This window comes from Adelges cooleyi, unplaced genomic scaffold, assembly GCF_023614345.1.
Source record: "Adelges cooleyi isolate 19-005CV unplaced genomic scaffold, UGA_ACOO_1.1 ACOO_flye_CR_arks_rails_tigmint_CR_PRNA_2, whole genome shotgun sequence".
Taxonomy (NCBI): Eukaryota; Metazoa; Arthropoda; class Insecta; order Hemiptera; family Adelgidae; genus Adelges; species Adelges cooleyi.
Genome location: NW_026095860.1, coordinates 7461261 through 7489064, shown reverse-complemented (window position 1 = coordinate 7489064; position 27804 = coordinate 7461261). Strand labels below are relative to the sequence as shown.

At 29.1% G+C, this 27804-nt stretch overlaps 1 protein-coding gene across 1 annotated transcript in view; it reads right to left on the bottom strand.

Moving 5' to 3' along the window:
* LOC126834005 (trace amine-associated receptor 1) overlaps nt 1–27804 on the bottom strand; it is a 40832-nt gene that overhangs the window by 7589 nt on the left and 5439 nt on the right. Inside the window, exons 2-4 of the mRNA XM_050565650.1 lie at nt 8250–8485; nt 8021–8146; nt 4817–4933 (exon numbers count right to left, since the gene is read on the bottom strand). Of these exons, the coding sequence (XP_050421607.1) occupies nt 4817–4933; nt 8021–8146; nt 8250–8468 (462 nt within the window). The 5' untranslated portion in view covers nt 8469–8485. The remainder of the gene's footprint in view (nt 1–4816; nt 4934–8020; nt 8147–8249; nt 8486–27804) is intronic.

Below are 27804 nucleotides of genomic sequence, written 5' to 3'. Positions count from 1 at the left end.
TGGTTTTGCAAAACATTTTGTTTTTACTTTTTAAGCGATATTTTTAGACCTTTTTAATCTTTATTTTGCGTTGTAAAACTAATTTTGCCAAAACAGTTTTGTACGGATGACAAAGAAGTATTAATATACCCTTCTTAATTTTCAGTCACACTGATTTTTTATTGTTATGTTAATTTTTATTTTTATTTTCTTCTCAAAGTTATACCTCCCTTATATTAAAACAATTATATTATGACATGACATTGCGCATTTATAAAGCGTAAAATACTAATTTGGTCATCTAAAGCTTATTATAATATAATGTATAAGTAGTCTATAAAATAGCAGATCTGGACATCAAAGACTATTTGTATATTTGGTAAATCGATAGTTATATAAGCGAGGGTAGAATACTTCATTCGAGCACATAATTTTATTCGTTATGTATTGTTATTTTTGGTTGGAACTATTCGGGTTTCTGGTAGTTTCCGGTTTGAAATTATAAACCATTGAATTTCGTATTCGCTCTTAATGTCTGGAAAGCAAATAAAACAACCGATAAACCTCATTGTAACGGAGTATATACTACTCTATAGTATCCGGAATGTGTGTAACGTAAGTGATAAATAAGCCTAGTGGGGTTCAACACCTGAATGAAAAATATTGTTAGGTAGATTATTGGCAACGAATGATGTTTTCAAGAGGTTTGTGATACGTGTTAAAAATGACAATTTATCATTCTTTGAATAAACAATATGGAATGAAGAACGTGCCATTTGTTTGTACAATATAGACCTCAGGTAAAATTCCCTAAAATGGATAACTAGGTTGCTACTATCTATGTTTGAGCAGACTGATCATATGATATTTGATTTCCTTTACTTATAAATAGCTCTCACTTCATTTCCGGTACAAATTTATGAAAAAAAAGCAGAAGAGTTAAGATCTGTTTTAAGACAATAATTTTTAAGTTTTATATTATATTTATCGCAACTAATTAAATTATGTTTTGACAGTGTATTAAATTAATAATTAATGAAAATCAGGCAATAATGAATAAATATATCAATAATTAAAAACCAAGCACGGTAAAAAAACCTAATAAAGGAAAAAAGGGAACTAAGTAACTAGGCCAGTTCACGAAGTACAGCAAAATGAGGCTGATAAATAAATAAAATTACGTTACCAATTTAAATTGTAAACAAAATATATTACGCTCCTCTACATAATGTTGACATAATTTTAATATAACGTTATAATTTAAATCAATTCGACCATAAACCACATCGTCCCTGGAAAATTCTTATTTATGACTTATATAAAGCGTAAATATCTGAACATTAATTTGCCCAGAGAATCCGGTTTTAAATCACCGACAGTTCATCTCAATCGGAAATAGAAAATAAAGTGACTGTAATTTTAAGGAAATTGCGTGCAAGAGTAAAAATCTTAGTATAAGTCGACAGTACAAACAAAAAAGGTTTACTTAATATTTGTTCTATTCTCTTGGTTGTAAAATACTTGAAATCTTTATTAAACTTTTTTTACTTTAAGTTGAAATAAACTTCAGAGAAATATATATATTTAATATTAAAATGAACCAAATATCTTAATATTGAGTTTAAATATAAATATTTATAATTCGAGCAGTCAGGATATTAAGAATTTATACTTTTACTTTAACTTTTGGCCGAGTACTCTTGACAAAAATTAAATGTTATCATGTCTAAAAATCAATACTAATTCAATTAAATATATCCACTTGGAAGTGGTTTACATGTTTGTGTACTGAAACGAATACAATTATTGCCAATAAGTATTTTCATAACAGTAAATAATTATAGTATACAGTTTACGTATTCAGTATTATTATATACATTTCTATTAGGGTTTTCTGGGCAGTCATTTAACTAAGTAAATATTAATTTATTTTGTGACCGATCATATACATTGATTTAATTTATTCATCTTATTTTAATTAATCGATAAAAATAAATAATTATCTAATACTAGTAGACAATAATAAAATTAATTTTATGTAACGCTTTGATTCGCAAACTACAAAACCTGGATATGGTAAAAATACATATAAAGATGACATAGTGTAATAGCGTTATGATAAATGAAGGATTATCGAAAACAATTGAACATGACATTGCAGAGCTACTAGTATTATTACATTATGTCACCATTATGTGACTATTATGTCAATGGTTTATAAATTATTTCACTCTGTTGTTGACTATTACTAAATTACACTTCTTGCGTTGGTGGTAAAATGTATTGTACCTTTCATTAAATTTAGCAACATCAGTTTATTGTTACAATCGTTTAATGTAGCAATAAATTAAATAATACTTTAGCTATACGTTTATGTAATTTGACATTAACCATGTTTAAAGAGTACAAATGACACAGGTCAAATTATATGTATGTCAACTAAATTTGGTACTGTTAATTTTATTTTATAAAATTAAGTTTGGCTTAATATCGGTGCTTTCTGACGATCATATAAATATTTTAAGTATTCTGTTTAAAATATCGCTTTGCATAAACGAGTATATATAAATCATTTTTGTGATGAATATTAGTCTTTTAATTTTTTTTGTAAAATACTTAAACGTTGTTTTATGAACATTATATTTATTACCTACTTTACAATTTATATTTTAAGTCGTGATGTAAAGTTAAAACTTATGATTTAGGTTAGATCTTTAAAGTTTAACACTAATAAAAAACGTATACATATATTTTTTTAAATTAAAATTTCTAATTAATATTCATTATTTAAACATATTTACTGTAAATTTATGCATATATAACACGTGGTTTTGCTCGTGAAATAAATGTTTATAGTTCAAAATTGGATTTAAAATCGTAAAACTGAGTAATATATATTTTTCAAGCTATTGTTCTATATATGCAATATGCTACGCGAATGTTATAACTAAAGTCCGGATTTATATGTTTTTACATATTGTTACTGAGTATATGCAGTCTTATGAGGGTAAAAAATGTGGACGATTCATTCATCACAGAGTTCACAGGAAAAAGTTTTTTTTGCATATTTGAGAATATTTCATGGTTTAGGGAATATTTAGGTTATTTAGCATATTTTGGAATATTTTGCAAATTGTGAGAAAAACATAATAATTTATTTTTATTTTAAAATTATTATAATTAATATTTTCATAAAAAAAAATACACACAGTGATAGTACTATTAAGTCGCCGCGTCGTGCCGTGCTGTTTACCAAATATGGTGGCTAACCTGCAATACTGCATCGTTTTCATGCTGATAAGAACAACAAAAATTTACAAAATGACCATTAACCTGGTGAAAAGGGTAACACTATGAAAACCAAAGTGACTCAATTATGTGAAAAAAATAAAGGCTACCAAATGTTAGGAAAAGTTGGAAACATTTTATCTGGAAACAATGAAAATCTCCCAGAACATTTCACCCCTAGTGTAGTTGCTGATATGAAGTTTGCTCCTTTAACATCAGTTGATGTTGAACGTTCATTTAGCCTCTACAAACACATTTTAAGCGATAGAAGAACTAACATGAGCCCAGAGAATATCGAGAAATACATAATTATTAACTCATATAATAAAATTAAAATAAGTAGTAAGTAATTTAAATTGTACTTCAATTTAATTCAAGTCAGAATTAAATTTAGAAGAATATTTAGTAAATATTAATTTACTACCATAATCATCATACCAAAGGAATATTGTTTTTTTTTTTTAATATATATTGTTATTTTATATTCAATAAAGAAAATATTGATTTTAATTCATTATTTTTGTTTATTTTTCTAATTTTTAAGAGAATATATGGAGAATATTTGTAGGTTTTTTAGAGAATATTAGAATCATATTTTAGGTGTTTTAAGAGAATATTTATCCGGACCTTAGTTATAACGCTAGTTATCTTTTATGTTAGATTCGATGGAAGTGTGAACTACCTACTCATTTTTAAAGCAGAGTCGGTTGCAGGCGATGCGATGTTCTTTTACACACACTTTTTCTACATAAACCATAACGACGCAAAATTACTTTTTCAAGATACTTTAGATGTCATTAACTGAATAGGGTCATTTTTCTACAATTCCGATGAATACGAAACGTAAAAACAGGATATAATATCTACCCTGAGTACATAAGCGATTTGTATTTATTGTTAATTTGGTAAAAGTCTTTGTATTAAAGTTTTATCAAGAAAGTACAACTTATAATCCGAAATGATGCAATAAATGACAATTTATACAATTGCAAACAGAGAGGAATAAGGAAAAAAATAATGAAATTTAGTAAACAGCTATCATACCAATCGTTGCATAATAATTACGATATCGTGGAATTAGGTGACAATGGATATTTAACTGAGCTTTTTTGTAAACACGAGTACACACATATTCATAATAAAGCAGTTAATCATTTCACGGTGGCACTTATAAGTATTTTATTACGGTAAAATTTGTTAATTTAAAAACATTTTTTTTTATAGTTGTTTATTTTATTTAAGTGGTTGGAAAGAGCATTGCGAGGTAAATGATAATATTACAATCTCTCAAACTAACATTCGAAAGAGGATCAGAGTGTACTAGTCTCTTCTACAATGTATTGCCGTAGGTGGAAAAATTAAATTTTTTACAACAGGGATTTAAACTATCTAAATAACCTAAAGTTTAGCCCAAACAATAATATCACACGTAATGTCGTATATTATGATACTGTGATATTCCACGAAAAGTATATCAAAGCTTGGAGGGCTAAGACTTAACTATCGTACGGACAAAATATTTTATTATTCTTTTTATGAGTTTACTTACTTTTTTGCTCGAGTGTTTATGATACTTGTCCGGATGAAGCATACACGTGTATCGATCTACTGCCATAAACACCAATATCATAGCGTTTTGTTGTGGCAACGCAGCTCTCAATAGCGCCTAAAAAACATATTAAAATAGTTAATGCATTTGATAATTATAAATATTTATAGGTACATAAAGTTTGAATAACTTATTTTCTTTTATTGTGGTCTATTCTGTATGACATTTTAGTATTCAAAAACCGAATACGGATCGAAGTATTGCAAAAATGAATGTTTAAACAGGAACTTAAGCCAGCGTTTCTATGTTACCGTTAAAGAAAAATGATTATAAATGTATAACTATCGTATGCATTTTTTAAAATGTAAAACCTATTTTGAGTAAAACATGTCTGGGTACCGTTGATGAACATTAAGCTTTAAATTTAAAATAAAGCCAAGGGAGGCTAGAGTCCTTAATTCCCATTGGATCCACGCCTGGTAGTATACATGTATCACTCGACGGCTACAAACTTGAACAGAATTATTGAATATAGACTGCAGTCTCGGTGGAATATGCACGGTGGCGATATTCCCTATTCGGCGGTCGGGCACATAATGGTTTGTTTGTGGTACATACATAGTCTGTGTGTGTGTAAGTAAAACCAATGAAATTACTGTTTTTCGAGAATGCGAGTTTTCCACAGATTCAAGTTTACTTTGCATGTGTGGAGGCTGTAAAATCCATAAATTTAAGGGACCTTTTCCAAAGCTAATATTTTGATTTTCTATTGCTGCAATTCTCCTAGATTTTATATTTCAGGCTCTACTACTTATTGTCATATTGCTGATTAAAAAAACAAAAAACTACTTCTCATGTTTGTATAAAAAACCAACACGTGTGCCTTATCGTAAATCGTATGGATTTGTTTAATAAAATATAAATTTATATTTATTTTATGATAATCTCACATCGTCCAAGCCGGAAAAAAACACAGTAATATGAACGTGAAGCACAAGTGCTTTATCTGAAACATTTTATTTCGTTAAATTCAGATAATATTTCTGTATTTCTATTAACATTATTCTGATGACTGTCCTTCAGAATGTGATTGTGAGTAATAAAATTAATCAACCAAGCAGGTTATAAGTTGAGAACCATTTTGAAGTAATTTTTGTTTTGAAACTTTAGTTCTCTAACCGCCACGATTAGCGGATTATAGTTACTGTACTGGAGGGTATAATAATAATTATAAAACAGTCGATTTGGAGTGGGTCAAACAAACGATTCGTCAAAATGATACATTAGGAAACGCTTGTAGATATGAAGGTTTGTACGTGGCGCAAATAATGTTTCGCCGATGAATCATGTCAAACCACTTTCGAGGGCGGATACTCTCAAAAGCAATCTTCTAGGCCGGAGAAAAATTTCAAAATGACCTTTACAAAAACGGTCTTACAAAAATGACACGAAAATATCTCTTCGACGAAACGGCCAAGATAAGAAAAAAAATCATGTTTTTTTAACTTAAAACGTAATATACTTTAATAATCGCTGCACCGTTGTTGGACATATAACATAATCTTTGTTAATATGTGTAATATGCAATATACGAGTACATGTATTAACACCACCAAAACGACTTAGCTCGCTAACATAAAATGTAATTACATTTGATTTTGTTCAAACGATGATTTAGTTCTCTGATCCTTGTCGATCTCATTGCTGGCTTTACAGATTGTCGTCCGGTAATTTTTCTTATTCCTCGGGGACAATATATCATTTCATTCACTATGATATTTTCCATCTCACTCCACATTATCCGCTATTGCCCACGCGCCTCTTGTCTGTCGGACAATATCGCGGCACCCGCCACCACCTCAGTAATGGCTTCATAAGTGGATTTCGATAACGTGAATACACACACACACACATATTTATATATATATATATATATATATATATATATATATATGTGTATTACATACTGGGCACATCTCGCAGAGAGTATAATACGCTGAAAAGTGTCTTAATAATTTCCCAGTGACGTGACGGAAGGGAGCTCAACGGCCGACCAAGGTGCGGACATGCTATAATATAGTCGTTTGGGCTGAGCATTAGGTATCGTTTTTCCAAGGCAATGGCTTTGTTATGCGATTGGAAAATATTACAGTCGTTTAACCGTCTCTATTCTAGTGCGCGAACAGTGGAAAGTCATTCAAAGTTAACGGGTTTTTAGTTCAGTGTATATCAGCGTCGAAGTCGTTAAATTAAAAATATAATAATAACCGTCCAATGCCCACGGGTGCTATTGCGGTGTGGTCACAATATGCGGTCTTGTCAATATATGAGTCGGTTAGTGTGTGGGTAGATGTATATATCTCTTTTTTTTCGACCTGGGAAGAAAGTGAATACAAATTTTAAAAAAAATTGTTCGAACGGTCAGAACAAAGCTGTTAAAATATAGTAGAGCAACATTTTTTAACACAAACGTATGTAAAATTAAACATTAAAAACAAATTAAAAATTATTTTATTTTTTTTTTTAAAGACAAAAACTCTACACAAATATAAGTTGCACTAAAACGAGTTTGGTTAGAAAAGGAAAATTAAAAATCTCAATTAAATCCCTATTATATAAGCTTGGACATATTAATATTGTAAAATAATGTAAATTATAATGCATCTACCATTTAATTAGTTGATTTTTGATAACGTTTGTGGAATTATAAAATAATGTTAAACTAAATAATAAAATTAACAGCTCAGCAGCAAAGCTAAAAAGTAGGTAACTAATAAATCTCGCAAGTTTTATTTTACTCAATAAAATATAAATTATATTATATTATATAATTAACTTGTGACTTTTTTTTTGTTTATACGTCTAATTAATAATAGCATTCGGTAATAGGTAATAAGACCTTTCTATAATTTTCTTTCCTATTATAGTTCTGTGAAAATAGATGAACCTTTTGGCACTATAATTTTTCGACTCGTAGGCCATCTTACCGATACCGTTAATGACCTATAAACATCTGTTAATGTTTCCCTTTAAATGCGTTCTCGTAACGTAACGCATATAGCAGTCGAAACTTTTCCCTTTATCTTTGATACTTACTTAAATACACAGATTTAATTGAGTAAGAGAGCATTATGGGTTTTCACGAGTTTGTGGGTCGAGTATTTCTTCCCTATACATTTTCTATTAACGTTTTTTTATACTTACTTGAATTTGACATATTATTTCGGAATATGGCCAACAGTGAACCAATGCCGAAAACGCAGCTAAAGGAGTGACGAGAAGTCCAATAGCCAAGTCGTTACAAGCTAGTGATGTTACTAGATACCTAGGCTAAAAATCAAGAACAAAAGTATTTATTATTTAAATTTATCGAATCGTTATATAATTCAAAATTATATTTTTCTTGATATCTTATAAATATTTAATGGTTTACCTGTGGATGTATGAATTTTGTGTATTTATTGCTATTTATTGTAACGATTACTACCAAATTAGCAATTAATATCGCTAATGTAAGTAGTGAGACTAGGGCACTCTCTGTTACACCGGAAACGGTTATACGATAGATCAGTCCATTAGAGTATACACGTGAGTGCCAGCAACTGCTGTTGTACAACAGTGGTGCTGTCAGCACCGTTGACCTACCTCTCATCTTTCACATAGTTTATCCTGAAAAAATGAATTAATCAATAATAATGTCCATCTGTCACAAACTAAATTGAAGTAATTTCTAAAAAAAGCATTGATGTTTCTAAAATATGGTACATAAGTTACCTATAATTTGTTTGTATAGAATTTGAAGAACATCGACAAATTAACATATAATCTTTAATTCATAAGTTGGAATTAACGTAATAGAGTTAGCATGCAAATATTTAATAAATAAAGTTTTTAAAATTATAGTTGAAAGCTGTTTGTAGAGTAAGAACTTTTACTGCTTATATTGAACCAAAAACGCGGTTCTTTGTTAATATAACATTACTTATTACAAATATAAACTACTATATTTGCTTTTATAAGGGAGTAGGGATCCAAAGGTTAAAATATAAAAGGGGTAGGTACCCAATATCCATACATTTTAAAAATGTGGCGCTGCTACTATAAATATAGAACACTCGACGAAGTATCATTTTACATTTTATGCGTTATACGTTATTACCTACTATATGTAAAAAAAATATATTATTACATGTTTATTCCATTGGTAAAAGTTGGGTAACTTAACCACTGAATTATAAAAGTGTTAAAAAAACAAATAAACATAATTATTATTTATTTTTTCAATCGGCCTATTATTTGTATATTATAATTATCACCCTTTTAAAATATTGATATAAAAAATATTACAAATATTTAAAGTATCGAACATTTTATACTTTTTTAATGGTCGGAAACCCGAAAGAATTAATACTCCTTTATCCAAATAGTTTTTGATAGCATAGAAATAAAATGGAGACCTTAAAGCGGTAATTATTAATAGCTATTTCCAACATAAAGTTTCTACATAAAATCTAATTACGTGTGTGAAGAATGTAAATAGCCCAGTTAGATTATTAATTATGCGGTAATAGTAAAATAATTATTTGTATATCAATTTAAATTTTATTTTTTGAATTTTTATTATATAAGGTGATTTAAATGGTTATATTTTTAAAATTATACTTCAAAGATTTAGAGAGATATAAGTGAAATTATAAAGTATGTTGTACGTTGTATAGATAATGCAAGTAGAGATGTAAAAGAAGCAATGTGCCATCGTTCATACTCGTAAATAACATTTTTTTTCTAATATTAGACGTATATTATATTTAATATTTATACAATATACATTAGCAATGAAAATAAGTGTATAGGAAAAAAAAAATATATATATATATTTTTATATGAGTACAAATTTTGTTTGTATGGGATATTTGAATATTTTTTCATTCGAAAAACTTTATTGTTAAGATTTTAAGCACGACAAATCTGCCGTGTTTTTTTTTTTCGAATTTTGTAGACTCGCAACAATGATTTGTGACCGATGGAAAATTCACATTAAGAAGGACCGTATGAACACATACACAACGCAGGGCCCATTATATTACATACGAAGACACTCCTCTTTTTGGACTTTTATTATAACTCCTCCCGTTTGTCTGTAGTATTATATACTCTTTTTCTTTCTATGTAACTCGGTTATACTCACTCAGTCGTATTTACGACCATCGTTGGCGGTAGCGCTCAATAAAAGCTCTATCGGCCCAAGTAGTACATGTGTGTTTGAGGTAGTTAGTGGAAGGAAGTTTGGCGCAACAAAGAAGGGGAGAAAAATTGTATTTTATACGAAAGAGCGGAATGCTGATAGTCGCAGGTTTTGTGATGAACAAGAAGAATCATTATTAGGTAATGCATGCAGTGTTATGTTGTACAGGAACTTTTTTAGGATTTATATATATACACACACGTACATATATAAATTATAATACCTTTAAATCATTAGGAATATCATAAACACTATAAGTGGTTGTTTATTAGACCACAAGAAAATATAGTTTTTTACATCCTTCACGTTTTACAAGTATAATATTATAAATCCAACAATTTTTTGTAAATTAAATATATTAAAAGAAATACCACAAAACTATAGTACACGAAAACCAATGGGCTTTTGTATTAATAATGTTTCATAGTTATTTAAATTTCGTATTTTTGTATCTCAAGTCCCCAGAGACTTACTTTGTTTTAATTTTTGAGCATGTTAAGATGATAAATTAGCTGATTTATTCGATAAAACTAATAAAAAACGTGCGATACGTTTATATAGTATTATATAAATGTATTATTAATAAATAATATACTTGATTTTATTCTTAACGAAACATTAACGTCATTACTCTATGTATACCTTGCATAACTTTTATCTGCGATAAATTTAGGAGCTATAATAATTTTTATTTCTTAGTATAAATATGTATAATATATACTTATATCGTCGACCACTAGGAGTTAAGACAAGAGTCAATTTTAAAAAATTGTCATTTAAATATATCAAAAACATATTATACTATGGTACAACTGATTTAAATAAAAGAGGTGAACGAACTCTTTTGTTGTATTTTTATATGGTTACAGCAGTACTAAGTTTTCTGATTATGAGAATTGTCAATTGAGAAGCTATACAAAATAATAGGTTTACCAAAAAAATAAACATAAAAAGTACGATTAAATATTATCTATTTAATTTTGGTTACATAAAAAAGGCAGATGTATTTGTTTAGAGTAATACATTTAAAAGTAATGACTTTTGTGCATTAAAAAAAAATAATTGCAAACAACTGAATTAATTTTTTAAAAGCATATTGCAGGTGTGAACATCTGAGTTGGTTACACGTTTTTAGCATGGAACATATTTTTGCCTGGGCTTCCCAGCTCGCAAACGACACAAAATAGCTACACGAAATAGCGTGAGCGGCCCTACTTCTGTTAAGATTGATTTGGATACACCGGATCATTTTGGTGTGGTCGGTCCCTGTGCCTCTTGCCTCAACACCTCTACTCATATTATGCTGCACGACTGAAATGAGCGTAGCGGTCCCCATCTCTTATGCGGCACTCATATACACTGTGTAACATACAACATATAAGATGCCATCGAAATAATAACGAGTCGTCATCATGCAAACGTTTTGGCCAGAACATATAGTTAAGACTAAACTATCGTCATAAATCGCAAGGAGATTATAGATCAGAAATAATCGCTATTCAGGAACCAGTAGGCTAAATCATGTTCCATGGTTTATAATTTTAGCCGTTAGGCTTTAAGTAGAACTGTCATTTTTTTTATCAACAGATTTGCATGTGGTTATAAAAAGTTAACAAAATAGTTTTGGCACTTTTTCATTATACTATATTTTTTTTTTTTTTGAGAAGTTAAGTTATTCGAAATTGCTCAGTATTTAAATGACGATAAGGTTCGCAAAGTGTAAAGAATAAGTAAATACTTCGGGTACCGATGTCAACATATTTACTAACAATGTGATTATTATAGTTATTCTTTTAGTTATGACTACTGATTCAAAAAGCTAAGGGGTATTACGTAAGTGAATTTTTTTAGAACACTTAGTCGAGTGCACATTCAGTTATATATCAATCATCTATGGAAATAAATTTGTGCATTTGGTCAACTCAATCAACATGCAAGAGTGATTGAAATAATCTATTGTACTCGTATATTATCACCATATAAATATTCTTATTATTGTACAACAGCTCAAAGAATAGAAATACACCACAATCTTTTCCAAAATATTTAAATTCATCGAGGGCGTAAAGAAAGGGTAGTGTACGGATTTTATCATGTCAGATTAAATACAAGTAAAACAGTTAAATTTAATGTCCCTATTACTATACCCACAAAATAAAAACGAATAAACTATTTTTTTTTTGAGGTTTTTAATTTTACATTTTTCTATGCATTTATTTCAAATGACTGCGTTTATTGTGCGACGAAATAAAAAACTATATAGACAATTATAGCGCCGTGGCTGCAATGATATTTACTGTTATAAGTTTCAACATGGTTGCTGCGAGTGGATCATAAACAGCGGTAATTAAAACAATATTATTGATCGAAAAAAAGAAAAATAGGTCTTATTAAACTTTTAGTCGCATGTCGTCTTAAACGAAAACCAATATTTTTAACTTAAACCGCCGGACGTTTAAAGCTATTTCGTTGTACTGATCAGTCGACTAGTATTTATTGACGGTTGCCACCAGATCGGCCGGACACAAAGTCAAACGAGACTCTGCAGGGCCTGCCGAAGGGTGTGTGGAAAGCAATGATTCACCCTGTCAACATAAAACCCTATCCGGTTGTCTGATTTTCTTTCTTTTTTTCTCTCTTTCTCCGGGTTCCGGACTGTAGCCAAAAAAATATTCCTATACATAATATAAAGGATCGCAACCCGGGTCGCGTTAGAAATGTTGTATTAGTTACTCGGCGGCGAAAAATAACAAATCGCCCCTCACCTTGGCCGGGACACCAAATAAATTTCCCCCCGAGGCACCCGACGAACCGTGCACGAGCAATATAGACAATTCCTTTACTATTCACCCAAACTTACTTTTCGGAGTATAATCCGTTTTTATTCGATCTCGTAAAATACACTAGGTTTGCACTCCTCCCGTTTCTATTTATCACAGCGGACGCTGCAGACGTTCTATCATCCGATATCCGACGAATGTATAATAGTGTTTGCCATCAGCATTTAAGCTTAATGAAGCTAAACAGAATGTCCCGCGCATTAAACGCCAATTTTTACTAAACATGTTTTGTACGGTTTCATGCAGAGATTAAATTACAAATTATTTTCCATACATAAATATATATATATATATCGTTGCACACGCTCAACCGTCGTATGCTGTTCGGCGGTTACATAACAAAACATGCAGTAAAAGGTGTTATTCATACTCGGCCGTTTTATAAATGAAAACTGACAAGTTTATGAAGTAATTTTATTTATTTATTTTTGTTACGCATAACGCTTGAGCTGTAATCATAGAATAATATTTGTACGCCCGTTTTAATTAAAGTGAAATGTAGACGAGCAACAATTGAATAAAACGAGAACACCAAAATAATTTTGTCCCCAACGTGAATAAATATGTAAAACAATTATTATTAAACGTTATAATATATAGTTGGTTCGTAACGTCATGTATTATTGCTGACTGAATTCCCCCAAATAGAAATATTGCTGAAAACTTTCATTTATGTTCTACTTGTGAAGAATTTATAAATCAAACTAAATATTTAATTTATCTTATTCTAATGAATTCGTTTACTCTAAATATGCAATACACCGTCAAAAGTAGAGTGTTCAGGTGAACTGTTTATTTCCATTTATGAAATTTAAAGACTAAGATACAAGAATGGTAGTAATAGTAAATTCGTGAATTTTCCCGTGGATATTAGCAGTACAGTCACACAATATCACCTACACAGATTCGGAATCACCCATTCGATTAAAGTTAAAATAATTAAAATATTCTTTATGCAAAATGACTGTGGAATCAAGATGCTGTTTGCAGAATATTAATCTAGAGTGAAAATAAAAATAAATAACATTGAATCGCTCCAGGACGCTTAGATTTAAGTACTATTATGTGTTATAATAATAATATGACGATCACGTGGAAGAATTATACATAAAATAAATCATTGTCTTTTTAACATTAATTGTTTTCATAGGATTTTTTAAATTTTGCACATAAATGTAGATTATTTTCGCTTTCTTTGTAGGTAACTTTTTGTTATTACTTTGACGTTTATTACGATTTTTCCTCGGATGGACGTCAAGAGAAAGTTTTATTATAATAGTAAGTTAATGCAGCATAACGTTTATCGACGTCCGCTGTTCAGCTATAACATTATTTAGTCGAATCAGTCAATTGATCATACATGTCGAAGAGAAATCACGGACAGCAACAGTAGTGTAGGCATTGCGCTTAGAGCGTAAGCTGTAAAGTTACACGTTTTATGTGTGACGTTTCGAGCTTTTTGTGTAGCGACGAATGAATCGGTAGTAAGGGTCGCTTGCATGTATGTGTATAAAACAATGTATGACGGCGGGTGGGGTGAGTTTTCGGTCGTATCTTGGGAATAAGGGATCGTAAACAGTAACGTCTTTCCCGAAGAATGAATACGCCGAGGAGGCCGACGAGAACATGGGGAGGAAGGAAGGCCTCTTAACTGGCGCGACAAACGGAACATTTTAAAATCCTTCCTCCAGACTTAAGTCCTAAATCATTTCGATAGCAACGTTTGCAAAGGATCTTTACTCTCTGCATGTTCAATTGACGACAGAATAACCCGTCTCGTATATTATATGGTATTTTAAATTTAATAATTACTCGTTAAAGAAACTCGAACACTCTACTGTATAATACTTAGTAATAACACGCAAAAGTCTCAACGTTTAGATTGGAAATCTAAAATTCACATTTTACCAAACGCACGTGAGCTGAAAAATAGAAATTATGAATTTTTTAACAAATTCATTTTATGGGAAACAGTTTTAGTCATCTAGTCTTATGTTATTTCTAAGTATATAGTTAAGTCTATTCATCTGGGACATTTTGTACTATAATAATCTGATGTCGTTGTTCCGAAACGACAATTGCTTCAGTGAAATTGGAAAAACGAAATAATACTTTAACTGTATAATATATATATATATGTGTGTGTAGTAATACTGATCTGAACTTAAAGATCTATTGTGTAAAAGGTCCAAAACGGTTTAGTTATTTTACTAATAATGTTCTACATTTTAAGTAGTATTTGTATAATTTAAAGTTTTATTTATACTCCCCCCTCCCCACAGTATATAAATATTTATTATGTTTATAAAAAATAGTTTCTTTAACAGTTAATATTATTATTATAATATTATTCAGTAGGTAATACAGGGTGGTCCAACTAACGTAAGACACTGTATGTTCTCTGAAAATAAGAATATTTTGAGAATTTTTTTTTCCTAAACTTTATGGTACATATTTTACCACCTACATTTTTCAATATTATGAAAATTTTCATCACAAACTCTTGTAAGCCAAAAAGGTTTTTTTAAATGGCAACATATTATGTTTTTAATTACATAAATTTATAGACAAATAATTTAAAAATATGAGTGTCTCAAGTTAGTTGGATCACACTGTATATACTATTATAAATACATAGAAATGTTTTTTTTTTATTCAAAATTGCCAAATAGCAAAACGTATTTCCTGAAAACGCCTTCGGGGTTATGGTTTTAGCCGTTGTAATGTTTAGCGCTTATAAAGGATTGCCTTTGACATGTACAAACATAAACATTTTTTTTTTCCAATATAATATATACTTCTATAAAAACATAAAAAGGTCAATTCGGTCGAATCGTAAACATATTTAGGGCAAGGTAATGGTTTTCATTATTTTCTTTATTATATTGGCAATTCGGAACAGCCAACAGGAGAAATAGTTTGACTTTTTAAAACAATTTTTTTTTTTTACCGTCAAGGTTAAAGCTGGCAATAATTTAATAGCATTTGTTTTTATAGGAAAAAAACATAATTTCTCATTTTCACTACAACCTTTTTATGGACACTTCAATAAAAAATAATAATATTTGTATTGGGATGTTTAAGATAAAAAAACAAGTGTAATTAATTAAGATCTATATAAAATATGAAGAAAAAACAGCTAAAGCACCGTTAAGTACACCGTTAAGCATCTCATTATATATTCAAATTGATGTTTAACAAACAACTAATATTTTAGGAAATTGACTGTTCCATTTATTTTACACAAAAATTACTTATTCTTATCACTGAATTTATTAGTTATTATTACCTAATAAAGTAAACATTGCCTGTACCTTTAAGTCGTGAAAATTTGTAACCAACTGGCTTATTCAAAAAGGTAAAACATCTAATAAATAATTTACAAGTTTTTTTATCGATTTGTACAAAGTATAAATATGTTAGTTTGAACGGACCACAATTAAAAAACTCCTATAAACTATCCAACCGAGTATTATTTGTGCTAATTGATGAATAAGTTTAATTTTGACATGCTAAGTATATTAATAAGTATTTTGAAATAAACAGAACGTTGAAAAGTCTAGAAAGTTTATCACTAAGAGGTAAGAGGTTTAAGATTTTAAAAATGTCAGCTTCATCATTTTAGTATTAACCACAATAAAAATGAATAAACATCTGAATTTGTATAAAATGTAATGCTAATGTTATTTCTTGTAAATAAATGCTAACATATTATATGAACGTAACGAGCAGAGTCATATGATATCGAAAATCTTGTCATGTCATTAAGATAATTGCATTACATTTCCTAAGAAACATGTCCAAGACTATGGTAATGATGCATTCACCCTTAATGGACGAATTTTAAATATTTAAGAAGGTGGTTTTTTTTCAGATGGAATATACAATTTTTATATTTTTCACTAAAACATCAGGACGACAATATCAATTCCAATAAAACTAAGCAATTTTTTTTTTCTTAAATTTTAATATTTCTTGATAACATATTGGTCCCAAGTGGTAAAAGCAGAAGTAAATTTTTGACAAAATGTTTAAAGTCATTTTACAAATATCTATACTATACTATCTTCAATACCCATCTTATACTTGCTTCTTATAATAAAAATGTTTTAAATTATTAAAAAACAGTTCTCGACCATTTATTACAATGTAAATTTCTTTTTAAGAACTGAAAATGTTATCTAAAACTATGGAAAAAAATACGAAAAAAAAAATAGTATAAACATTAGTAGTATAATGAATTGGGTTGATCTCTTTAAAAAATATAAAATTGAATTTGATGAAATGTACAGTTTGGCTATTTTATCAAAAACCATTTCAATAGCCAACGCAACATAGGAAAGGATTTTTTCTTATCTAAGAAGACTTATTTGTATTTTATTGTTATTTATACATTTAATTTAATATGTACCTCTTTAAGGTATTTTTTTTTTAACTTCACTTATAGGTAAAAATATAAAATAAGATATTATTTAGATTTAAGGTTGTATATATTTTGTAGTAATGATGGACGTGGCTACCTCCCTCCATTAGCCTATAACTAATTTGTAAAATACAAAAAGCGTCCAGAGATTTTTAGCACATTTTCCCAATTCCATTATATTCATTCCAATTAAAATTTTCCCCGCAGAGTTCTTACCAGCTATCATATTGCACCTTATTCAAAAAATGGTTTCTTTAACAGAGAAAGGCGATTTTTTTTTAAGTGTTCTTTAAATGTACAACATTAATAAAAGGTGTCTACTAAATACTTTTTATTTGCTTTGAACTTCAATACGAATTTTACTCGAAGTTTAAATTACAGTTTTTTATACACCAAGGATGTCTTAGATGAAAACAAATCGTTCAATAAAAATATTTCGTATACTGGCTATTCGTAACTACTAAATGTTCTCAATTTCATTTGAAAAATGTTTAAGCAATTTGGTTGCTTGTTGTTAAATAAACCATTAATCTGCAGATTTATCACTAGAAAACTTTTGTAGCGTTTTTTTTAAGAATAATCCCAATTGTTTTCATTTTCAAACTGTATAGGTATAATATTTATTTTGTGTTTTTTTTAGGAAATATTTTGGAAAACAATACAATTTAGTAAACGTATTATTATATAATATTACAAAGCATGAAAGTAGTTTGGGCGAGTGGCCAATAGTATAAAATATATTAGTAGAGATATATGCAGGTACATATGTGCAGTGCGAATCAGTGAACAGAGACATATAACTGGCCAACGATGTAGAGTAAAGCAAAGACGATATTGATACAAGAGTAGGTAAATTTGGATACAAAAAATAACAAGTTTTAACTAAAATTAATTTTTTGGGCTTATTTTGGTTAGGTTTATATTTTGTCTTATGATTATAGCGTTAATGTAGATATATACACTGTGAGTACAAGTTTAGGTGCCGGCCTATTTTTCATTTATTTTGTACACTAGCACTGGTTTAATAGCAATACATCACTATTAAACGAAAGTTTAACTAAAGGCCACTACGTTGAATCCATTAAGGAAAAACATACAACAGCGTTTAGACGAAGCATTAAAAAGTAAAGTTGGGATTACATAGACAAGTGGAAATTGATTGTACTTTGAAAAAATATAATACTTATAATATACTTGGAAAAAGTATTTATTAAAGTAGTACTTTTTTTGCAGTTTTATATGAAGTAACTGCACCAAAAGTTTGCCGATTGAAAAGACTATTTTTGAGGAATATGACCAGAAATATTTTTAGATTTTGTAAAACATGTTATTCGATACTAAGTTTAGAATGAGATGTTTTGGTACAAATAAAAATGATAGTTACAGTTTTTTTTTGCTGAAATGTATTCGCTTCTAATAGAGTTGTTTTAAATTAAAATATTTTAAAAGAATAAAAAGTTTAATTAATTCAGGTTTCTTAGGTTTTTTGTTGCAACAATTTGTTTCTTCGACGTTCGTAAAACAATAGTTCCTTTTGCTGACGGTTATATATATATATATTTTTTTTAATTTCAACTGCCTTGTTATACAGAAATATTATACTTAGATATTATTGATATGCATATTATATATTTTTTAATATTTGTACCAGGCAAAACTAAAAAGGAATTTTTCTTTTTTATGTCTGTGCTATATGTATACAGTATACAACTTAAGCAAACTTAAGCACAAGAGTGGAAATGTAGTATTTGATGTCAAGTTTTATTGCTTTCGAAGTCAAATAGAAATCGCGCAAAAGAGGGTAAAAAAAAAGCTCAAGGACTAATATCGCCGCCTTCGTCGTTATGGCCTTGTGTTTTTATCAAAATATTTATCCTTGCATAAACATAGAATGCAGTGTAATAACAAGGCGGTCTGCGTAGATCGCACACTACCTCATGATATGTTTTTTAACGACTGTTACGCCTTGTAAACGATGGAAACATCGGTAAATTGTATTTTACTGTGTTATTTACTGCATATATAATTAATGACTTATATGAATTAATGTAAAAACATTGGTATAACTAAAGAGGGGCCGATGAAGTTTAGACCTTTTAAAAACTGAAAGCTCCCTCAGAACTTTAGTAAAAACATTTTTTTAAAGCCTGGACGAGTTTAGAAGGATTTGAACTTCCCCAGCCCCCCCCCTCTTCTCTAGTTACACCAATGTGTAAAGATAAAATAAAAACTTATTTTTTAAACGTCACTTTAGAACGTATGAGTTTATTAAAACAAAATGTATTTCATATTAATCAAATACTTGATTATTATTGAACACGTCTATTGTAAAAATCGATAGGACTATTCGTGTTGTGCAAAACTAGTGTCAAGCTGATTTGTAACGATATTTTTGATAAACGTTTCGGTCAGCTTTAAGAGATAAGGCATCTTAAAGCATCTTTTATCGTTCCTATTTGAGGAAGCGAAATAATTATTTCGTGCGCTTATACATAAATAATAACGTAACATTGAATAACTGTAATTATTCCGTTAAAGAAATACCATGTTTTTAATTCGCTCATTCCCATTGTGTGTAGTACAAAAAAAACGCTTCACTATAAAATTTAATAGTCCCTCTAGATTATTTATGCTTCGTGATAAGACGATTATTAAAACTGCATGCAAGCAAAATGTACAATCGTCACGGAAAGATATATTTTGCATAAAATTTGGCATACGTGTAGGAAAAAACTCGATAGCGCCAATGTTGCTTGAGCAGTTCATACCGGATGCATTGGTTTCGGTATATAGGGTAGTTATTAATTCTTGTTAAAGTGTCAAAGCTCGTGGGGTTTAAAGTAATTTAGTGCGGAGAAATACAAGAAGACATTATAGCAGTTTGCTTACCCGCGCCGTCGTCCCGTGGGGATTGTATATAGGACCGTAAGATTGGCATTTGTTTCATAACATAAACATCAATATACATACTTTTTTTTGCTTATCGCCGATAGAAAAATAAAACTGAACCAAAACTCCAAATTTATCATGACCTATAATAACCTATAATATTTATAGTTATCTACAATAGAACGAGTCTAATGTTCGTTTAACATTTTATTTTAAAAGAATCAATAGTTATTACAGTGTTAAATTATGTCTGTATTAGAATATACAAATCGCAAATTTTCTTGGTTTATTATTGATTAATTTCTTAATGAGCGTTTTTAAGTATAATAAAAATTGTAAAAATTTAGGTGCGCAATTAAATTATAACAGTGAATCGTAAACTCGTAAATATTACCTTCCAATTCGGCCAGTCCGCTGTTGACTGTAACTCAACCAGAACTACATTTTTGAGACAATCATAACGTTAAAATTAAGTTTAGATGTATATGGAATGAAGACAATGATGCATCATATGACAAATAGGGGACTCATAGAAGTAATTTAGTAATTGAACGCCAAAAATCGTACAATTTTTTCTGAAATATATTTTATACAATTATCATACTAAAAATGCATTACGTCTATTGTTAACCTTATTATGTGTAGTGCTTTTGTGATCATTGCTATTACGCTGTCTTGCATTGGTTTCTTTGTATATAAACATGAAACTTTTGATATCACAATAGCAAACTTAAAAGCATGATTATTCACTATTCTCGCAACCGTGTGGTTTTTAAATAACAACTAGTATTGTATTAAAGATATTTCTTTTTACCAATAAAATACGAACAGCTAATGGATTTTTTGAGTTTAGAAAATAAAAGTCACCAAAGTTTAGAATGCTAATTTCCAGTCTACTAAGTAAAACAAACGAACATTTTTCAATTAGCTCGTATGTGATTAAGGCAAACATTAAATGCATGCAAGCATGCAATATTTTAATCGTATTCGCTTTTAGTATTTTACTAACAATATCATCAACATAGAACCGGAAGCATAAAAAATTTAAATTTATAATAAATGTATTTTATGTTATATATATATATTATTGACTTTTTTTAATATGATGAATATTAAAAAAATCACATACATCTCATTTTCTTATTTTTTGGTAAATAAGTATAGGTACATTTATTGGTAATCTTATATGTGTTTATATTATAAAAGTTTAAGATTTTTTTTACCAAAAAAATACTAAGAATATTTAGTTATTGCTTTGAAGTATTGTTAATATTTTGTTGAAAATGTTTGATTAAATTTTAAAATAATGTTTTACTTTTTTTAAATTGGTAATTCGAATATAAAAATATGAATTATTATTAAGTTATTTTTATTCGTTTATTTGTTTATGTGTCAAATTGCTACCCGTAAAGATAATGTAAATTCATATACTACCTTCTTGAATCCATTTAAATCATAACTTAAATCGTGCATAATACGTAATAGCTTTGTTACGAAGTAATATAGGGTAATAATACGGGTGAGCTTACACAATGCCAGTAGCAGAAGCTTAAAAAAATAAAACTAGAAAACAAATAATATTAAGTCAAACGCAAGAAGAAATGTCAAATGTGGTTTTTTTCACCAACAAAACACAGATCTCTTATATACACTTACCAAACCAAGTGAATTATAGTAAATTTTTTTTTGGATGTTATTATAAGTGTTTGGGTGTAGAACGACAACGATAAAACTTAGAACTCTCGTCTAGCTCGGGTATATTCGGTGTTGTTGGAAAAGATTTATGAACTGAAAATAAGACCCCTTTCCTGAACACAACGTTCAATGCGCCTTTTGCGTCGTGCAGTTATTATTTCATAGGACAACTATATAATATACTCGCGACAAAGTAAAAACGAGAAAAAACACAAAATATTGATACAAGATGATAACGTTGGTGAAGTTTTAATAATTTATGACCAGATTGGCCAGATTGGCCACTGTTCATAAATTGTATGTGATAGGAAAAGCTGCATAATCTTGCTTTATATGATAAATTTGGAAATAATAGTTATAGACAGTGATACCGATAAGGTTTTTTTTTGTTAGTAAATTTTCCGTAAAACAACAAGTATTTGATTTACTACCGGAAAATTGCTAGATATATCACACACAATATACATCATATATTTTAATGAAATCGTGTCACAAAAGTTGAAAAAAAGTACAGTCGGATTAGTGATAAAACCACTTTCAAATATTCGCTTCAATGCGAATCCGAAATGGTAAAAATACAAATCGATAAAAGCATTGTGAAATCTATAATGAGTGGGAGAGCACGATTAGAGTTGGTCGTCTGTCTTGGTCGTTTGTTGCCGGTGTTATCAATTTATCACAATTAACAATATAATGAAAAATATATATTCAAATGTTAGCTGTGGATTCTCTGACACATAGCAACCTAGAGATTTACAACAGCCAAAGTGTAATTTTTGAGGTTTTTCTCAGTAATAAAAGTTTGACAACAGATTTTTAAGAAAACTGTATATGTTATAGTCCCACTTTAGATCTACCTTCAGTCTAATTTTTATACTAAATGTACTAAACTTTGCCCGAAAAGTTCTAGGGGAAAGGGTTTATGATGTTTGTTTTGTTTATCAACGTTTACCGTGGCTAGCTCTTTATATTGACAAATTAAAAAATTACCTTTTGTTATATATTTTTTTTATACATTAGAACTGTAGAAATTTTATTTAGTGTTATTATATTTCTTAAAATCTAAGCAAACCTAATACAAATAACCTATTTCAAACAAAACCTATAAAAATGTCAACCAATTTATAAATAATTACTACTCAAGTATTTCGTGTATTTCGTCTGACAACGTTTAAGAAACCTTACATCTTATGGGATGTCTGCGGTTCTATGCCGATGTCGCTCGTACCATAATACGAGTAAATGTAGTCTATAGGCAGCAACGGTGCCGAATCAGAATCGAGATATACGATGCAAGACAATTAAACAATAATCATTATGTGATGAGTTGATTCTAATTCATCAAACTTTTAACTTTGTATGATTGACTCCTATATGCACCGTACTAAAGTTGATGTGCATTATTTCTGAGGATGAAAATGTACTACAAATATGAGTGTGTGTATTTTTCGCAATTTCCATTATGCCGGAGTATGGTTTTTGGAAAAACCGTGACTCACACGTGTTATTATGGCCACCCCAAGGGAGGATTATAGTCAGCAAAAAATCGTCCCACTGGAATCGCGTGTAAAAGGCGGAACACAGCTTTGGGTCCAATAGCGTCCGACTGTTGACCTTTTTTCTTCTCAATACGAATTGTTTAAGGCGAACGCCGTCGACTAATCCGCACTAGTGCAATAATTTGAAAATTGTTTTTCTTTCGGTCCGCAGACTCGAAGGAGCGTATGGACATCGAATGAAAATGAAAAAATAATAGACAAAAAAAAAAGAAGATATATATATATGTATATAAACAACTGTGAACTGTTACAACACATTCGGTAAGGATATGTCGAAAGCAAAAAGGGCAAAAGACCCTCGAAGACGTGCTTGTGTTTACTATTAGCTGTGAGAGGCCAGTTGACATTACATATTAAGTTGAACATTAAAAGTAAATATAGAAGAACGCAAGAAAACCTATATATGTATTTAAAAACAAATTAAAAAGCTTTATTATGTATATAACTTTTAATTGATTTAAATAAAATACTTCTAACAAGTGTAACATTTTATTATTTATTTATTTTTAACCCTTTACTTTGTTTCGTTAGAAAAAAGCTAAGTTAAAAAAAATTTTTTAGCAGTATTAAGTTGTAAATAGTTGATCATATTGTATTGAGCTAAGTAAACCGAAAATATTGCCATATATTATTGTAATTACTTACTAGGCGAGAACAGCGATATAAAATTATTGAGCTTTTGTAAATATTTTATATCACTAAACGTAGATAAACAGTAAATAATAAATATTTAAACTTTAGTATAAGTATGTTCGCCAAATAAATATTTACAATATTGGATACTTTTCCATTGAGTTATTTTAGCTAAGTAAGGATATTATACCTATATAAAGCTAAATCATTTTAGCTTTTTTTACACAAAACATGGTGACAAGTTTATTTTTGTAATTTATCAATATGAATAAGCAATGTATTAAAAAATAAATTAACAAAATTCACTTCAACTGATCTGAAAAGGTTGAACGTCTCCTACTAACGATACATTTGTTTTCGTCATACATGTTTTCTTTCATACACACACACACACACACACACACGTACATATATATATATATATATAGTCTATTAGTTCTATTATTTTTAAAATTGTTGTTATTAATAATAATTATAATGTTATAATTTGTAATTGGAATTTATTTCCGTAATAAAGAAATATTATTATTATATTTTTTGACATTTCTATGAAATAATAAGGTATTTCTGAATATTATATTATGTAGCTTACTGCAAAGCAATTAGAGCTATTTGATTATTTACATTCAACAAAAACATTTTTTTAATCTCTTTTGAAAAGTTTTTGGAAATTAAATTATACAGTTTTTGCATCGAGCCCTACACACAATCGAATTTTAAAACAAAAGGTCTTTTTAAAATGCTTTAAAAATAATAGTTATAAACTTTTATTAAATTGACCATTCTTTTACGTACATTTGATTTTTTTTGTATTTATAATTTAAGTAACGATTGGCATACTACATACATTTTTTTAATTGAAAAAATGTTGTGTGATTACCATGTTTGTATGATTTTTTTAAATACAAAACATTTATTTAAATTAAAATTTTGTTTTTTCTGGTGAATCCTATTATGTATTTAAAATGGATTTTACGGATCCGGTAAAAAAGTACTATTATTGATTTTTCAACATTTTACTCGACGGAAAGATTATAATAATAATAACAAAATGCGACAAAGGTAATTTGTAATCATATGAATATGACAACGAAGATGATCGATTTATCTAATTTATTATTTTTGTATGGATTATAATCAAAATATGTGTTGAATATCTAATTTAGAAAAATGTATTAATACTTAAAAAATCCTAAAAAAAATAAATAAATAATGTTTCCCTTTAAAAAAACAAGTTAATCATGATTACTCACTGACGTTAATGCGTGGATAGAAAAGTTTTTACAACAGTTTTAATATACCTACTTTTTGTAGGTATTGTTTTGGTCGAAAATATATATAATTACTAGATTGCTTTTCTTGTTGCCAAAGTTTAACTTCCGATTTATACAACCTGTTTAGTTTTTCATAATAATAGTACAAAAAAAAGCTTCAAATTTTAAATCTGTTGGTCATTTTTATACATATTAGGCAGCTTTATTGAACTAAAAATAGAATTATTATTTTTAAATGCATATTACGTACATGTGGGTAATATGGTATTGGTTAAGTAAAAAATGATTGGCTTAAATAAATCTTATTTTATTTGAGGTATATATTCTGAAGAACAAACGTCTTTTAATAGTTTTCTTCTATGAGCCGTGCCGTGGTGATACAAATTTCAGAAAAATACTTATTAGTTTTAAGAGACGACTCAAATCGACGAGAAGGAGAATAAAAATACTTTTAGTTTAGCTGTAAGCTTAAAGTTATTAAAATTACTATTTTTTATGAATTATGATAAATATTATGTATTATTATATTTTTAATAGTTTTTTACGCATAACATAAAAAGGTTAACAAGTTATATTTACATCTAGATTCTTGCAATAGACTGATGAAGCTATGAAACTTGTGTTGAGTTTTTTGACCATAACAATACGTATACAAAAAGATAATAATATTCTTTATGTATTGTAAGTAAACAGTATACAACTAAAAAACTTTACTGTATCCGTTTTATTGAGCCAAGTGCATTAACGATGCTATATCAAACGAATAAACCAAAACTTATGATGATTATCTGAAATACCCATTCGGTCTGGGTTGCACATTAATAGTTAAAAGGGTTGTCCATCTTTTTGTTGGTTAGTGAATGTAAAATTGGTCATAAACTTATGTAACCTCAAGTAAAATTTGATTGAAACTTTTACACATACTCGTCAAACTTTCTACCATCACAAGTAGCTGACAATACTATAAATCACTTTGTTTTTTTACATTTTTAACGTCTATTTTCAAAGAATGTTTTGTTTGTTTACTGGGAAAATTTAATGCGGTCTATGGTAAGCACTATAAGCTTTAAAAAATGTTTATAGTAAACAGTATATAAACAGTAATAGTAGTATGAATATTTAAGAAATGTGACGTCTTAAAGTAAAATGGTGAAATGTTTTAATTAACTTGGTACAAACCTAAAAGGTTTATTGTCTTTTTGATTACATTTTTTCTGACATTCGATGACTAATAACGACTATTTAAATGTTAAAATAAATTTTATTCTGTAGATTTAATTAAATTAAAATAAAATAATGTATGCACCAACCACACTAATTAAATTATTTTTAAAAAATGTTACAAATTAGTTGTATGTTTAGCGCCCATCTGGGTTGGAGCTTTTGTTATGTTTTTAAAAGGGTATTTTGCTATCAATTATAATTTTAATCAAATGATAAAAATGTATTTGGTAATTACACCAGATGACAATTTTTTTTTTGTTGTTGCATAAACTTAATTTTGAAACTCATTTTTACGGGTCGCATATTATAGTGATATTTTACTTTTACGCGTTTAATGTATGCAGTTTAACTAAAATAAACTGAAAATCGATTTTCGAGTTGAAAGAATAAATATTATTATTATTATTATTGGAGGTCGAAACGTTGTTGTTTACCGCTTGCAAAGCCAACGGGTCTGTGGATTTTCCTGGACACTCGGACGTGGTTTTATGTTCAGTCCCGGAAAAAATAGGAGGGCGACTCATGCACGATAATTCAAATTTGCCATCCTCGCGGTCGTTCGTTTCGATATAAATCGTCGGGAGGCTTTTAAAACTGCAACAACACCATAGCGGTTGGGGATTTAATGGTTTTATGGGGCAACGGCGGCCGGGCTCGTCGAACAACAATGCATAAAGTCGTTTCCCTTTTTGAAAACCGCAAGCAGCAGTGGAAATCTTTTTAATCCGTGTTATTGACGGTGGTTTGTTTTTCGTGTAACTTTTGTAGACGCACCGGCAACCTGCAAGTCCACAACCGTTTTGTCATGTTCATCGAAAATAAGTAGAAGGTAGCACCGCACGACCAACGTAAAAGTTTCACTGATAGAATTTTAATTGACGCTCCGCTCTTCGGTATGGGGGACGATTAAAAAGTTTCCAACGGGGAATTTAATTCAAGGCGCATCGACGGGCGAATTCCAATTTGAATGATTAACCTGAAGGCTATACACAAGAGCGATTTACCCTAAAGTAATGTTTTAATTTTATCTCCGATGCGTACTGTAATGTAAACGTATGTAATGCGTACTGTAAAAGAAGACTCGATCGACGTAAATAGGTACAATACCATTTTAGAAATTGTTTTTAAAAATAATAATAATATACAATTTAACGACACAAAAATGCAGAAACTGCGTTTATCTTAAAGATACCAGTTTTTATACGT